The sequence below is a fragment of the Dermacentor albipictus genome, chromosome 3 (genome assembly GCF_038994185.2).
Source record: "Dermacentor albipictus isolate Rhodes 1998 colony chromosome 3, USDA_Dalb.pri_finalv2, whole genome shotgun sequence".
NCBI lineage: Eukaryota > Metazoa > Arthropoda > Arachnida > Ixodida > Ixodidae > Dermacentor > Dermacentor albipictus.
The window spans coordinates 181,678,991-181,696,464 of record NC_091823.1 but is presented as its reverse complement, the minus strand read 5'-3'; the positions used below and the strand labels follow the sequence as shown (position 1 = coordinate 181,696,464).

Sequence of the window (17,474 nt, the reverse complement as noted above, 5' to 3'; positions counted from 1 at the left end):
GCTTTTGCTTAAAAGTAGTCCTAATCTTCCTTGATAGCTGTCCTTTTTTTTACTAGACAATATAAGCATGGTGCTTAATTTCAAGATAAATATGCCTGCTGTAACTGTATGCATCAGTGTTTGACTATTCGTTACCTACTATTCCTATTAGAAAAATGTATTTGCCAACCTCCAATTATTTGCATTGAAGTAGTGAAGAGTTTGACAGCAGCCTGTCTGGTTTGGTCAAAAGAGGCACGGTAAGTAGTCTAAAATTAGATGCCAACCATAAAAATGAAAAATAAGAACTGGTTCAACTGGAGCTTTGTTCACAATCTTTGTGAACAAGGCTTTCAAGTGGGAGCCGAAACATCTATCTTGTATGCCCAATCTTCATTTGCTTATTATTATTATTACTTGAATTCATCTACCCCTAAAGAGGCGGCAATTTATTTGGAATACTACTCTTTGCATTTTGTTTCCATTGCTGAGTTTTTTTTTTTCAAGTAACTTCTTGCATCAAACAAGTACAACTCAAACATTTTCATTCTTTCAAGGACGTCACAACTAGTGGAAGGTATTCTGCACTAACATAATTATTTTGAGATTAACAGTAAATACGTAGTCCTCATAAAAAGTATGTAAATAATTTTGGCCTAAGCGGTTATACATTAACCATGTAGGCTTCATCAGCTTCTGACATCACTTGGCCTTGGCAAACTTGTGAGCTGACAAGTTTGAGCCTGCAGTCACTTCTCTCCATATTTGTTTCGATGAAGGCTTGCCCTTTGGTGCTACTCTGGATCCACCCCCGTTTCCTGTGATTACCACTACGGGCTTCAAGGCACACACCCTCAAGAAAACTTTTCATGCACAAACATGGTTCTTTCACATTTTTACTAAGACAGACATTGAAAGCAAGGATGGCATAGCAGGCATGTTGGTTGCAGAAGTACTTTATTAAATAGCTTTGTAAGTATTCATCTTGTGGACATTTCCATATCCTCTTCTGCTGAATTAGCTGCGGGAGCATGTCTCCTTCTCATGCATACCCCTGCCCAGCCAATCAGAACTTCAGCAGCGGATGAAATGGCCATTTCCACTAGGTGGACACAGACTACATCCCCTGTGCTCTGTCCTATCTTTCCACCCTTCTCCATGTATTTTACTCAGTAAACTACTGGTTCAGCATGTTGGCCACCTTAATCAATCTTCCAATATCAGCACTTAAAAGGTATACAATACAAATAAGGCACTGTAAACCCAAGCAGTTAGGCTGGCGATTGCTGCTGTTATGCACCATACAGGCAGATGCAATGACTTCACTGTAGCTTTCCAAGTTAACTTTACTGAACTTTGAATTTAGAGAAGGCAGAATATAAACAGACTAGCATCTTATGTGCTTCACGCCTCTGCTTTTTTGTGTTACTAAAATATGTTGAACCTAAATGAAGTAAAAGGAAATTGTCACACTAATTTCATTTCACTGTCTTTTTAAAGGTATAGCAAGATTTTTTAATTGCATTACGAGTTGTTACTTGTTTCGATCTTAATGTTCATTTTTCATACTCCAATTGGACAACTGTTCCCTCATCCACAGCTATCAAGGCCTTATGGCAACTCTGAAAGCTCCCTGAACTGAGTAAATGCTATGCATTGCATTATTTCTTAATACATTTTCATGGCTGCCTTTAACCTCTATAGTTCCTCATTAAAGCCAGCGTTTCTCTTGTGACCACATTTAAAGAGCTTGTGGTAATGTATGCCTAACAAGAAAGATGGGTACTTTGTAGTGCTAGTATGCTCTAAGTAAATTGTTTTACGCAAAAATTGCTGACATAATTGTCTGACAAATACTGCATCATGTTTGCTATTTTGCCTTCTGTTTCAATTTCACTGCATCTATACATTTTACCAGTACATGAGTAGGGTTCAAGGCTGTTCTTTAAAATGCTCATGAGCACTTTTCATGATCAGTTCCCCATATAAGTGGTTTTGCTGATGAGAATATAGGAATACGAGCAAAATTGACATGGAACCAACATATAGATAACGTCTGCATGACTGCCTATCAAAAGTTACATTTTCTGAGAAAAAAAACTGGAACATGGATCACGCAATGTAAAACTTATTGCATACACCACCTTCATTAGGATGATACTAGAATATTCGGCCGTTGTTTGGAGTCCCCATTAAGCGACGCTTAAGAGGAAGTTGGAAAGGATACAGAGTCTGGCGGCACGTTTTATGTGTTCGACATACCGAAGGCAAGAATCGGTCATGCTTGTTACAGCGTTGCAACTTCTATCTTCTTGAGGTACGTAGGAATAAATATAGGCTGAAGGCACTTTATCAAATAATGCAGGATGAACTTTAGATTGATAAGCTCAAATATCTACATGCTCCAGGCAAAAGATACCCGCGAACTAACCACGACTACGTCATAAAGCTGGACCATACCAACAGTGATACATATCGATACTCATTTCTCCTGGATGCGATAGAGATGTGGAACCAATTGCCAAACGCTATTGTTAGCCTAAAAGATGTCACCGAATTTCAAAATGCTGCTGAGGCATATTTATGCGAGTTTTCTATTTAGTTTTGAAGTGCCAAGTGATATGTGCGACTTGATATTCATTGTACGTATTTTGCTAAATGTCAGAAGTGTGCTGAGCATTCAAGTGAACATCTTATTCACTGTGAATTGACAAGTGTTAAGCAACTTTACGTACATTGACATTGTCCATATTTGATTTATGTAATTGTATTGTCCTCTTTGTTATGAACACCTATGAGGGTTGACAGTATTAATAAATAAATAAATAGACAACGAGGAATGTGGGTAAGTGCACTTTATTTTCAGCACACATGTTTTTTTAATGAACGGCTGTTATACTGCTAAAATCTGCACATTTAAGGGGGGACGCGGGTCTTGAAACGGCAAAAAATCACAAAAAAGTCGATTTTCGGAAAAGTGCATTTTCGCTACGTTTATACATTCAAGAATCCCTCCGCGAAATCTAGAAGCTAAATTTAATCGGAAAATAATGAAAAATCGCGCTTAAAGGGGCCAGGGTGAACGCGAAATCAGCAAAATTTGGTCAAAAATGTTCAAACTTCGCGCCGTCACCATTTGCGAACGCGGTGGCCGATGGCCGCCATCTTGCGCTTGTTTTGAAGCTGTTTTCTTTGTGCGCATTTTGCACCAGTTTAAAATGGCGTCGGAGAAGGGAAACCGACGCTATCGCGTCATTTCTGGAGGATGCGTCCGTGCCGCCGATTGGCCAAAGCGCGCACACCCCCGCGCGCCTCGCTCCTATTGGTCCGGTGCTCGTCGGCGCGCGCTCGACCGCTATCGCGCCTCGCTACGTTTGTTTATCTCTGGTTTCATCGCGCCGCTGTCTACGTTTGTTCAGCCGCTTGCTTCGCGACGTTTGATAAGATGCTCATTTCCCTGCCCGGATGGCTGGAAAAGATTGTCGTCTAGCTGCTGTCGACGCGCTAGACGACAATAAGCGTCAAGCGGCTGTGCAATGCGCGACGGAAGGCGGCTAGGCCTGTCATACTCGCGGAGTTGCCGGTTGCTGGTCTGCCTGGACATTCTACCGGATCGAGTTCCGAGCTGCAAACTGGCGCGTCTAGCGTCAACACTTCGTCCGGCCACGCCACGCGTGTTGGCACAGATCGTGCAGGCACCGTTTCCTTCACGACTGAAGAAAGTAGCGAGCGCGCAGCGAGCGCCGGAAAACGTCCGGAGCGCCGGACCTTCGAAGTGCTAACTCCAGCAAGAAGCGAGAAGCCTCTTTGAGCGCAAGGAAGCTGGCCAAAAAGCGGCAAAAAGATAGGATGTATCCAGATTATGCCCCTAGTGAATTTCCTTGAGATTTTATTGGTATGTTCTCAATAAAGATGTTGCAGAACGTTTTTCCTTGATTTCTCAAAACAACAATTCCGACAGACTTCCAATTTTGGAGGTAAAATAGCTTCTGTCCTATTTCAGTTAACATAATTTTTTTTTTTGCCAGAAAGATAAATGTGTGCAGTAAGCAATATGCACCTTTTCAAAGCAGCACTCTTCTCAAAAAGTTTTTGAAATGGGTCACATGCTTGACATGTCAAGATGGCATTTTTTTCTCACAACTTTGATGAGCTCTAACTCTTGCTCAGATTAGCCTAGAACATTGAATAATACCTTATGGCACTCCCTGAACATCCTAGATAGTCTTTATACTCAAATTACTGTGTTAGGGTTTTCTGTTTAGAAGCTAATTTTCCTCCAAACAAAGGACTCGGCTTATACAATGCATTTGGAGTATATCAGAAACTACTTATCCTATGGCAAAATTAATTATATTTTTAGAATCTGCATATTAAAATACACAATGTGTGAAAATTTCGTTGAGATCTGTCCACAAATAAAAAAGTATTTCAAGTGTAGCCTCCCCCCTTAATAAAAGTGCACTGCTCTGCTTCATCACTCCATGCTAAGTGCAAGTATCCTGTACCAGGAAGTCAAACCAAGACGTGGGATGTTCAGTCTGTGAAAATAAAAACGAGTTTGAAACATTAACGTGCAAAAACTAAAGCATACTCAAGAAAATAAACACAGCACAGGAACATATCCAATGAATCAGAATTACCTTTTACAGCAAACATAGTTTCTATGGCACAGTGAAGAAACCTTATTCCTCCGGCTTTTTTGAGCGCGAGAAAATATGAAGGTGCATGCGTTTTCCCCATATTGTGTATCTGTCACCTTTTCACACACAACAAAGATGTGTCAATGTGCCCAACTGTCTTTACATGTCCAATTCTCTGCTCTCATACCATGATACCTACAGTTAAAGGCTGTAGAAATGCTTAACTTGAATGAACCAACACAAGCTACATGCATTGTGCTGTTGGACATGGCATTGTAAGTTAAGATTCATGCACAGCACATTCATGTGCTATAAACATATGATTGTGATTGTAAGCGAGATAAATAAAAAGAAGGTATGTAAATAAGGATGTTCCCAAATAAGCTGTGCAGAAGTGCTCTCCCGTTTGGACAGAAGCCGAGCACAGCTGCAGTGATCAAGAAGCCAACTTATACAGCATTTAAAATCTAGGTTCTAAATGTGCTACAGATTTTTCTGAATTTATGGTCGAAAATTTAGGTGATAAAGGTGACAAACATTTAAACAGGTCTCTATTCGGACTAGTAATACTATGTGTCACCTAGTTTGATAAGATATAGCATATCATTGGTCTCCCAAGCTAAGGCTGCTGTCCAGTTGCAAGTGCAAATCACTCAATTATGTCTAGGGCACGTTTGAGCAAAAGGCAGCCAAGATTACTGTGCCATTGAGGTCTATTTCCTGACATCTGATTTCTTCTCAGAAAGCTATCTCTCAAAAAAAGAACCTTCACAACAACATTCTTTCTTGAGAAAAGCCATCACACTGGTCCTTGAACACGAATTACACAGTGGCTCCTTGTGATGTAATGTTATGTACGTCAGCACCTTACAAAGTACAGGAAAATTTAATAATGGCAGCGTGACAGGTACACAAAAAAGTAAAGGGATAAAACACACAGGCTGCCATTAGTGTTTATATGTCTATTTCAATGTGGATGTTTTTAGCAGTGAATACATGTTCTCATTAAACTGAGTCATATTACAAAAGCGAAGGGCAAGGGTCTTTACATTCTAAACTGACAAATGTGCTTTATTACGATTTACCACAATACAGGAGGTGTTTTGCAGTGAACGGTCACGTAAGGTTTTGGCTAACTACGGCGGGCGTGTCCTGCAGCGAGGCCTCTTGTGTATTGCGGTAAAGCGTATTATTGTGACAAGAGCTAACCTGGCATGTATGTCTTTAGCCAACAAAAGTTCTCAAGACATCATGCACCCTGCTGCGAAAATCTGCTTTGTTGAGAGTAGAACATTAGGTTCGTCGCTGACAGAAACCATACATTCCAGATTCACGTAAATCTTTCCCAATATCGGCATGCTTCACCGCAACACACAAATACGTTGCGGTGATAACGGTGGTGTTCATATTGGATGGAATTCAGCGGGACCTCATTGCGCAAATTATTTTGCCTAAAAAAACAGATTCTAGAAACGAGAAACTTGGCAGATAGGTAGAAAATAGTTGTAGATTTCGAAAATAACGGCGAATAACTTCCAGTCTCAATTCTTTTCCTGATATTTTGGTTTTTTAAGACCCCTGTCGCACCTTAAAAAGAATGGCTTGAACTGACACTGCCTCAAGGGGTGTCTGAAGGGAGACGTGTTGGCAAGCTACCAGCTTGTCGGCTACTATTATTACACCGCCGGAGGCATTAGCCTCGTCACGGTCTTTTCGGAAGATGGTGTAGTTTCGAACAAAGTTTGTGTTCGTAGGTTTGAGATGCGTCTCTTGAACACACAGCAACTTCGGATTGTGTTTGGGTAGTAGTTCTCTAATGTCGTCGAGGTTATGCAGAAGTCCTCATACATTCCACTGTAGTATTTGTGTTTCTATTATAAATTTTTTTAGTGCTGTGTGTTTAAGAGACAGATTAGTTACGGGCCCATTGGAGCCGCTGTGACGCCAGTTTTGTTTTTGGAGCCATCGAGAGAAGCATCCCGCTCCATTGTAAAGCCCCTAAATCTCCCAAAGTAGCGCCATTCACTTCCCTCCTCCTCCGCTCGGCGCGGCCTCGATGGTGGCGCCGCCGGTGGTGGGCCTGCCGTAGCAGACGATGGCTAACGCGCTACGGGAAGAAATCCGCGGAAAAGCTTGTTCGAGCCCTGCGGAGCTGCTTTTTCAATACAGATGTTGCTTCGTCAGTCGGTAACTGGCCTTAAAAATGTCGTGTTGGAATTGTGGAAGAAACAGAGAAAAGGACTATTATTCAAGGCGTATTTAAGGCGTAAAGTGGGCGCACGTTGAGAGTTCGTGTTGCTGAAACATGACGCAAGCACGCGGCGTGCTCAAACACGCGCTTAATTACCAAAGTTTCAGATTTTGACAGCGTGAAAGTATGTGTAGGTGGTTTCGTAGGTTCATTTACGTACCTGCAGCATACTTTTGTTCGGCCGGCGTGTGAAAGATTCCGACTGTCTGCGGTCAGCGATGCCTGGCAACACGGCCACTTTTTTCATTGCGGGGTGCTTTGGTAATCGTGACGATAATTGTTTTTTTTTTACAAGTACTGCTCCAGGAGGGCACATGTAACGGCTAACGGAGGCCTCTGAAGAGGACGTGACATTACACAAAAGCAGGCGGCGGAGGGAGTATTCGCATACGAAATTGACTGTCCGCTATAGCGAACAGCCTATCTTATACTCCTTTAACATGCACAGGCTTCGGCGAGCCCCATCCAGCCCTGGTTCTAGCTTTGGTGCTCCCGTTGCAGCTTTGGTGCCCCGGAGGCGCCATCAATAGTACGAAATAATGACACGTTGTTACAACTAGTAAATAAAATATATTGAAGAAATACAATCGCGCTGTGGCGCCAACTTCTAAAGCAGCGCTAGCGCGCCCGCGTGAGAATTGTGAAACGCCAACAAGGAATTTACCGGCCCACGTACGACTCTACGATCAAAGTGCACGTTAAACATCCGCTGGCAACCTAGATAATGTTATCCGGAGCCATGCACAACGACCTCCATCAGAGCTTTAGTCGCTTCGGGACGTTAAAAAGGTTAATCACCACAAACCAAATCAATACATGCGGGCGTACATTAGAAGCTAAAAAACTGCATCCATAAGTCATCGTGAGCCTTGCAAAAGTATCGAGAATGTGCTAACTTCTGGTGGAGCTCAAAACACACCCAGTATAAAGTCGCTTATATGTCCCAGGCCAGCTGCAGATGCGTGCACTTTCACCGCAAGACGAAACACATGAAACAAAGAGAGCACATTCGAAAAAAAAAGTCAACTTCAACGCGGTAAAAACCACGCAGAGCATGAACACGCACTTTTTCGAAGCGGAATGTGTCAACTAGGCTCAAAAGAAAAGGTTGTGTGGAGCCATGGCACTTCACGAAGCCGTGCGTTCTTTGCCACTTCCTCGAAGTCAACCCGCCCGATGCTGTGAATCCACACTTTTTGCGTTGCACCCGCCGGATGGTAAAGCAAAAAGCTTTTTGCCCTCACTGTGTCTGTTGCGGCAACCGAAGGCGCAGCAACACGGTATCGCAATTAAGTTCTCGGCCCTAACACATTCTATTACGCTAACGCACTCCGTCAGTCCGCCTGCTGTACTTTCGTCACGCAGGCCCAACAATGCAGGTAGCAGCGCCCTGGAAAGAAAAAAATATACAAAAGTGCGGCGCGAGCTTCCACGTGACACAGATTGGCCAATGGGGGAGCGGAGGAGGCTGAGGAGACCGGAGGTGTGGAGGAGGGTGAGCGGGGTGGCAGAAAGATCTAAGAATGGCGCCACCAGCGCTCGTGGCGCCATCTGGCTGGTCGCTGTGTCCATTGCCTCTTGCGAGGCGCTGGAAACATGCTCTTCGGAGAGCTTTGTTTGACGTGGAGACCTCGGCACGTTGGACGAGACCTTTGAGGCCACCTGCCCCGAGGTGGATGGCCCCTTCTGTCTCATTCGAGATTTTTTCATGCAAAATAAGGCGTGTGCTGATAAGGTAAGATGGGTTCCAATGTGTGGAGAGATTTGGCTGTCATATAAAAATTTTGTTGAAAATAGTCGGGATGCCTCTCTAATGTCCTTACCTGAACACACCCACCAGTTGTCGGGGATTTCAGATTAGACTTCCTGTCATGGGAGGACCTCTGCAAGGTCACGCATGCTTCCTTTTAGTCCTTTGTAAACAAAGCCACTTATTGTGATGGTGCAACGTCAGAGTGGCTAGATGGCTTGCATGACAACCGCAATATTGCAGTGGCTGTGCAGCACAGGCAAAGAGTGTCAATGACTTGGATCTCAAAAACAAGCACGTCCAACTGTCTTTTTACTGAAACTTTCGTGCATGCCAGCATTGCCACAACATGCTTCAAATACAATGCATGCTCAAAAATGCCGCAAGTTTAGGCAAGGAGGCTTTGCGGCAGATACACAATAGCATAATAATAACATAACATATTAGCAGGTGCTGATGCATGCCTGCTGTGCAGGCACTCGTCACAGTAACGTATCACCTACATACAAGGTCTTTCATTAGCCAAACTGACGAATACAGCTGCATTAGTAATCGTTAGTTTGCATAACTGCCATGACAGACTTCCACCCCCACCCAATTTTCTCATCCCTTTTATGTTAACTTGGTGCCAATGCTGTATTTACAACCATGAAGAATATTATAATATGAATATAACAGTGCCGAACAATAAAACTGTATGATACACCTGCTCTGATTTGTGATACCAATTTAATTCTTTTCAAAAACCACAATTAAGTTTTGCTTCTTGTGCCCTCGTGACCACGGCATATAGGTAGATGCCCATTACTTTGATCCCAACCAAAGGTCCTCGCTGGCGCCCACGCATTTCTGCGGGCCCAAACTTTTGTTATTTCAATCTTAAACCTGGCATTCACTGAATAATTTGAACATGACCAGTCAGCATGCATGCACCTGAACCATGTGGTGACCCCTTTAGTGGCAGCATGTGTCTTGGCGGGAACTTGGTGCAGTGAATGCGATGAACATGTCGTCTCCCTCAGAAATGCCTATTTTCAGACTGCTGTAGGAAGATTTTCAAGCAAGAACCGTAGCTCACAATGTCCGATTACAGCGTATTTCTAATGCGCCTTCTTTTTCGCAAAGTGGGCCGGAAATTGCCAGCGCGGCTGCATCATATTCGAAACCTACACTGCCTTCGCAACATTTGTATGCTTTACCACTTAACATTGGGGTATTGCTGCAAAGCTGACTTTGAAAAACCATGCAGCAAAGCTGATTCTTCAAAACCATCCGAGATTGTACAACACATATTAGACCCTTTTCCATTTTTCATGTTAAAGAACTGGGTGAGCGTTAGATTTATACTTGGTTTTGAAGCTGTAATGTCATTTCTATGCTAGTTTCCTGCTTCGGACACATAGAAAGTAGGCACGCATTTGAATTAGATCAGGAAAATATGGAATTTCTTCTGCGTATTGTTTAACTAGACCCGCTGAATAATTCAATCAGTTTAGTGGGCACCGTCTGGGTCGAATTAAAATCGACTTACATGAGTGAGTGGTTGGAGTAGGTGCATCAAAATGCAAGATGTACTAAAAAGGAGAAAGAAGCGTGAAGTACAATGACATTTTTCTGTGGACTTGCTCGTCCATATCGCTATCCATATTTTTTTTTTCATTTTAAAACGCAATGCAATTTAATTTTGCACTTGCCAATCACGCACCCTTGGCTACCACAATTTGTAGGCGTCAGTCAGAGCTGCTATACAATGGCTTCAGGTGGCTAAAAACAATAAATGGCATAAAATATGACAAACACTTGGAACAGTAAAAAGTTGGTCAACACTGGCTTGAGCATTGTTTGTGGCGATATCTCAGCTGTCAGCTCTCCTTCTGGCCATGCACGCCCTATGTGCAGCGGTTCTCGAAACCGGTTGTGATCCATGTCAGCAATGCTTGGAAGACCTTAGGAGTCCACATGTTTGTGAATATGACCAGATTTGCGCCGCCACTGTTTTTTCATCAGGGCTGTTGTTCCAAGGCATGTACAATGGCCGTACTGCAGCAACACTTTTTCAAACAGCCAAAGCAGTTCTATCACAGACTGCTTTAAAACCATTTAAAGTTCTGCACCCCACCATTGCACATATCACACAGACGCTTCGGTCCTAAGTAAAAGCAATTACAGGTTTGCTAAGGCGAGTGGAAAAACCTAGTCAACCTGACATGCTCCAACACAATGCGGAGTACAATCAGCAGGCTAAAAGTTTGGTCCAACCATGGATGAATAACCACAGCTAGGCCCACACCAGGTGATCACAGCAGTCAGTAAGCACCACTTTCACTGCAATGCTGCCTCCATGTTTGGCTTGGCTTCCAGGATCACACATTCTGTTCTAGTGGAGAGTGCAGCAGTGTTCTTGGCACTGCTGCACGCTGGAGTCAGACCCAGACACCGTTGGGGTTCTTGCTGGTGGGCACTGCATTTTCCAACTGCCGCGGGGAGCCAACAATCTTGCGGGTGCTCCCGGGTCGATTGAAAAACCCACCTGAAAAACCACACATTTGACTGACAAGTGCGGATGATACCAAAAGATTCTTTTGCACTTGATTAATGCATGGGAGAGAGCTATTGTAGTAAGCAAGAACAGTGTAAACACAATTAATGGCTTGAACATTTCTTTATGCCTAAATTACTTCTCGTGTCAAATTGATCTCAACGTGATGCAATTAGAAACGCCCAATTTGGACAGCTTTGAAGGAGCACCACTGGTGCCATAGATTTAATGTACAGGCAAGGTCAATTGACAGCAAGGCTGAAATGAGATTGCAAACCAATGAGCAGCAACATCAATTACGGTCGTGCGATTGAAGTGAGACAACATCTCGTGGGGCAAAACACTAGTTGAAAATTAAGCATTCAATATGTCAACAATAGAAATATTTGTAAAAGTACAGACACGGACATTAGAATAGGAAAATATGAAGTCACAGGCTGTTTGCTTCCATCTACAAATAATTAGGAGTATGAAACAGTGTAGGCTTTCTGAAGTCTGCTTATGGCAATGTGTGCTGAGCTATGCCGAGATTGTATTACCGTATTTAACACAGTAATGTCGTCAAATATCTTATGCGCAGCCATACAAAGTAATGGAAATATATAGTGCCAATATATAGTGTCAACCTTACAAGATTTCATAAGCAACTTTATTTTTAACTGCCTTTTCACGAAATATTACGTTTTATCCATGTGCCAGAAAAAATCTACAGGTGGCAGGCATGCTGTGTTAGTGAAGACTAAAGTGTGCTTTTCGTGAATTATTTCAGTGTAATGTTGATTTTATCTTGACACCTAAATAACGGATTTGTTGCTAGCAAGGACACATACACATGGTATTTAGTTTCCAAATTTGGGTAAATCCATTGCTCCGAATTCATGCAAAGCTCTTAAGGCTCGCCAGTGTACAGTATAACCTCGTTACAATGGATCTGCTTACAACAGACATTCGGATACTCCTATTACAGTGAAACCCCAGTTATACGTCCCCCGGTTTTACGACGGATTAGCACAGTCCTGGCGAAGTCCCCATAGAAGCAATGCATTAAAAACCTTGGTTATCCGACGCAATTTTACGCCTGACTCGCGCTATACGACGACCCTCGCAAAGCGCGGGACAGAACGGCGGACGAAAAAAAAAAGCGCCACAGGTCTTTTCTTCTCCACAATCACTTTCGTCCTTTCTTCCTGGTGGCATCACCTCTCGTCGCGTTGGGGAAGCGTTTCTCTCTCCCCCCCCCCACCAGCAGCCGCCCGCGACGCCCGCTGTGCTGAAATAGCGCCTTTTCTTCTCCACAATCACTTTCTCCCTCTCTTCTCAGCGGCGTCGCCTCTCACTGCATTGGGGAAGCGTTTCTCTCCTTCCAGTTTCCCAGCAGCAGATTGCCGACAAGGTAGCATGGAGAAGCCCGAGTTTATCGCACGTGTTTGGATGCCGGCTGGACGCCGGCATCATTAAGTGCGTCAAGCAAGGGTACCGAAAGAGGTTAGTGCAGTGTCGGTTGGCAGCTATGGAGCACAGCGAGTCGGAAAAAAAGACAGCTGTGCTAGATGCCGTGCATTTTATTGCTAGTTCGTGGAATGCAGTGTCGCGAAGCACCATCGCTAACTCATTCAAGCACTGTGGCTTTAAGAGAGAGACTGCCTCTTCTGCTGGGGACACAACAACCTCGATGCTGCTCGAGGCCGATGCAGGCTTCGCCACCGCCGATTTCGAAAGTTTAAACCTCACCACAACCTTCACAGAGTATGTGGAGGTCGACAACAATGTTGTGATCTGCGGCAAGGTGTTGTTGGATGACGCCATCAAGGAGGCTTTGCCTAGTGCCGACACCGCTGCAACATCGGACCAGGCCACAGATGCCGTGCCTGTGCCTACCACGTTCGCCGAGGTGCTACGGCACATAGATGGCCTCCAGAACTTCACCTGTTCACGTGATGCCGCAGAGGACCTCCTTTTGGACGTTGCCTAACTCGAGCGAAAGCTCTTGGTTCACGGATACAACAAGGTCCAAAAGAAACTTACCGACTTTTTTAAAAGTTTGCGCCAGCTGGCGGGAATCGCGGCAGTAGTGTGCCGTAAAGGTTCGTTTGAATAAAGCATGATTGGTACCTGTACTGCAGCATTAATTCTTATCACATTTACTTTCTTGGTAATTTGGGTTTCCAAGCCCTGCAGAGTAAGTTAGTAGTTTGCACTGAAGTTTGTTGTAAATCTGTCGCGCGAAATAAGTCGTATTTTTATAGGCATAACTTATGTTTGGATTTTACGACGGCCGCATTTTACGACGCTTTTTCACGGTCTCAAGAAAGTCATATAATCAGTGTTCCACTGCAATTTGTAGTGTTACGCTGACCTTCCCATCTCTTCCATTGATTGAGCTTCGTATACAATGGATTCTGGTACAACATACATTTGGATATAATTGACTAAATTATAAGGCCAGCAAGCTGGTCAGCACACCTTTAGAGTGGACTCCTGCACCACGGACATCCCAAATTTTACAGCTTCCAACTTCAAATATTGCCTGGCGTGCTTTCAGGATGGGAAGAGCCCCTCTGAAGGATCAACACAGGCGGCAGCCATTCTGAGGTGCCGTACTTTGCTTGGATTCGACAGACTTGATATCGGGCTGGCTTTGACCACTTTTGATACAATGACGGATGATTTGCTATGACTGCAGTGTCACCAAAACCAAAAAAAAAGATTAAAGATTTGGATTGCACAACTGCATATAAGCAGTCACTCATTAATGTCGAAGTACTGATACTTAAGAACGGAGGTCACTGATCTCCACTGACGTAATAGTTCTGCGGAAACTCACAAGGTGGAGCGAAGTAATTAATAAAGGAAAAATCAGACATCTACCTGTTCGTAGCAATTGCTACAAAGAAAACCCATACGGGTTCCACGAAGAAGAGCCTCATAGTTGAAGAAAAATTCGTACGGGTCCGGGACTCGAACCCGGGACCACCGCCTTTCCGGGGCAGCCGCTCTACCATCTGAGCTAACCAGGGGGCTAGCAGATGGCAGGGCGAAGTCGAATTTGTCAACTCGAAGCAAAGGCAACCGTTTGACGTAATAGTTCTGCAGAAACCCACAGAACTATTACATCAAACTATTATGGTTCGAGTCCCGGACCAGGACGAATTTTTCTGCAACTGCGAGACTTTTCTTTCGAGGAACCCATATGGGTTTCCTTTGTAGCATTTTCCCTTTATTAACTGATCTCCATTCTTCCGATAATTAGTTTGCTGTCTGACAGAGCATTTTCAAACAGTCAGCCACTGACTCAAATAGTAACAAAGAAAAACATCAGTTAAATGCGGTATTTATTTACCACTTACACTTGGATAATACTTTTGCCAAAACTAAAAAAGAAAATGTGGTTGCTTCGTAGTGTGCCCTCTCGGAATAAAACATTTTGTGGTGTTTACGTTCAGCACGGCGTGCGCCATGCTTAGCCTGTCAGCCTGTGCGTGCAGACATAATGTTGGGACGTTAGCAGTGTGATTGAGCCGAATGGATAAGCCAACGCACAAACTACCAGAAGCAATGAAGTGCAGGCAGATTTCCCTGAAGGAAAAGCTGGATATCATCAAGCAAGTTCAGAAGGGTGGATGTTGCAGTGGCTTATCGAAGCAAACCACGAACACTATCATCAGCGCCAAGGAGGCAATCTTAGCAAAGAAAGTCTCGGGCGACTTGCAGCCTATTAGAGTCATCGGACGATCTCGCCGCTGCCACAATTTGTTCTAGAGTTATCGGATGATATACGAGCTGTAGGCCGATCTAACCGCTTCCATTCAGATGTAAGATTTGGCAGTCGTAGCTGTAGGGATGAACTTGGGAGGAACTAGGTGAACAGGATTTATTTACATTATTTACATCTTAGACAGGACATACATCGACAGTCTAGCGTGACTCCCAAATGGAGCCCGCAAGACTAAACATACAGCAAACAGCTTACTAACACATTTCTAGCACTACAACGAGCACGACGACGAGCACCCTCTAGCAGCCGACAATCGCTGCTTATATGCACTCTGCTGACGTTATAGTTCGACGTCATTGAAGATGACCCGCCTTTTTGGAGGAGGATGAGGGCTCACATACACGTGCCGCACACACACACAGGTTTGATGATCCGAAGCCGACGTCAGAGGGGCTTCGTAGAACTCCGAGCCATCCCGAGTGCCGCGGCCGGGTGGCACATTGTCTGGTGTCGCGAAAAGCTCATGGGGAGGTTCCGCCAATTACCTCGCCTTGAGAACTCCCCTGAGCTGACCCCACGCCATGTGGCTGCTGGTTATCCGCAGTTCTCTGAAGTGCGCCCTGTCCCAGTTGGATTGGAACACGTGCAGCGGGGCAATCCTAACAACTCCGCCATGGCCCGGAAAATCTCGCCTGGCCAGTGCTGGTAACCGCTGCACAGGAAGAAAATGGCTGGCGGGCAAGATGATGGCTTTGCTCTCTGCAACCTCTGCGAACTTGGAATGCCTACAAACATCTCACAAGAACTGGCACAGAAGAGTCGACCCGGCAACACAATACCGCTCAGCGTTCAAACGCCCGGAATTAGCTGTTAACTTACCAGGCTTCCTATCAAAATTTCAATGCAAGTCACTCAACTGGGAAACCCCAAATGTTGTCCCAAAATTTTGTGCCACCAAAGCGAGCGTTCATGTTCCTCTTGAGTTCGACCAAACCCGACCATCATGCTGCACAAGAGTAAAGGTTTACACAGAATTAAACTGAAGGCTCTTAACCACTAATACCTGAACATAACTTAAGGGGGGACGCGGCCCTTGAAAACCGAAAAATCGCGAAAAAGTCGTTTTTTGAAAAACCATATTTTTGGGTTGTATGTCTCATAAACTACCCGTTCCGTAATTATCAGCACCTAATTCAACCGTAAAGTACCAAAAATAACGCCACTTTTGAGGCCACCGCGGCCCAAAAAACACACGCAAATGCCGAAATGAAGTCAAACTTCGCGCGCGCGCCATTCCCGCCCATGCAGCCATCCCGCGCCATCTTGGTGTCGTTTTGACCGTGGATTCTTTGTCTCTATTTTGCCGCCTTGCAAAATGGTATCGTCGGCGCGGTTGAGGCGCTATTGGCGTTTTCCCGCGATGTAATGCGGAGTGCTGATTGGCCGGAGCAGCGCGTTCAAATCTCGCGGGCTAAAGCGCGCCTGCCATTGGCTGCTGCGCGGGCGGCGGCGGCTGCTCCCTTTGATGCCGCGCTCGCGTCGTTGCTGCCCCTTGCTCCTTCCGCCTCAACATGAGCTTGCGCGCTGCTCATCGCTGTGCGCTATCTTTTAGATTATTTGCTCAGCTTTTTTTTTTCGCTAGTTCTTCGCTGCACGCGATGCCGGCAAAGCCCAAGACAGTGCAGATGTTCGGTGCACGGGAGCGCGTTATGCGTGTTGTATGAGCATCGAACTTCCGATCTCCCGCAGCGAGTGCCGACTGCGTAGACGCTTTTCAGCGGCGGAACTGTATTTTCGGCTATCGCCAGTCGAAAATCCGACACACTGAGCGTGCCTGGAGCCGCAAGAGCTAATTAGAAGCTCCGCAGGAGCTTTCTAATAAAAAAAAAAAACACGTGTTCAACTTTAAGGCCTGTTTTCTCGGAATGTATTTTTTCGCTAGTAGTGGTGCTGGGGAAGGCGATATCTCAAGAACCGCTTTTCAGATTTGTATGCCGTTTTTTTTTATTCTGTTCCTGAGTGACTTTGCCAGGGGGTAACAGGCTTCTTTTTTTGAAAGTTGGTGCAGTTAATTTATAATAAGCAATTAATTTTTGATGAATGTGGTCATTACTGGCTACATCAAATTCAAAGTTGTCTTAAAATTTTTTGGAGGGGAAATTAAAGAAAAGGGCTCTTTAGCCCCCTGGGATATCTATCAAGGGATCATCACAGTGAATTTCAGCTTCCTACGATGTCCTGGCATTTCTCCAGGCTCTTCCTCAGGCATATATATGAATCACCTAGTTAGACCTCAATAAATCTGGAACTAATAAACATATCTTCATGAAACTTTGCGGTTCCTCATAGTTCGGTGGTGTGAACATACCCTGAAAGTTTCATCTGGATATCTTCAAAAATAAGAAAGTTCGGTCTCCAGGATAGCCTCCCCCCTTAAAGGGAAGCTGAAACGGTTTTCAATTTCCATGAATTGCTGGGATTGGGAAGAACAGACCTAATATTTTACGGTTCCGAATTTTTTTTTTCGTTTTGTTAATATAAGGGGCGGAAATCACTTTCTAAATCACCCGCGCGGACACGCCCCCATCGCTTCCCGG

General features: G+C 44.5%; 1 protein-coding gene across 5 annotated transcripts in view; it reads right to left on the bottom strand.

Annotated features, from left to right (window-relative positions):
* Positions 1–8,918: 8,918 nt before the first annotated feature.
* Positions 8,919–17,474, bottom strand: part of RASSF8 (ras association domain-containing protein 8) — a 97,749-nt gene continuing 89,193 nt past the window's right edge. For all 5 annotated transcript variants that reach the window (XM_065450172.2, XM_065450175.2, XM_065450173.2 and 2 more), the window contains one exon: positions 8,919–11,153. In XM_065450172.2, coding sequence (XP_065306244.1) covers positions 11,047–11,153 — 107 coding nt within the window. In that variant the 3' untranslated portion in view covers positions 8,919–11,046. The remainder of the gene's footprint in view (positions 11,154–17,474) is intronic.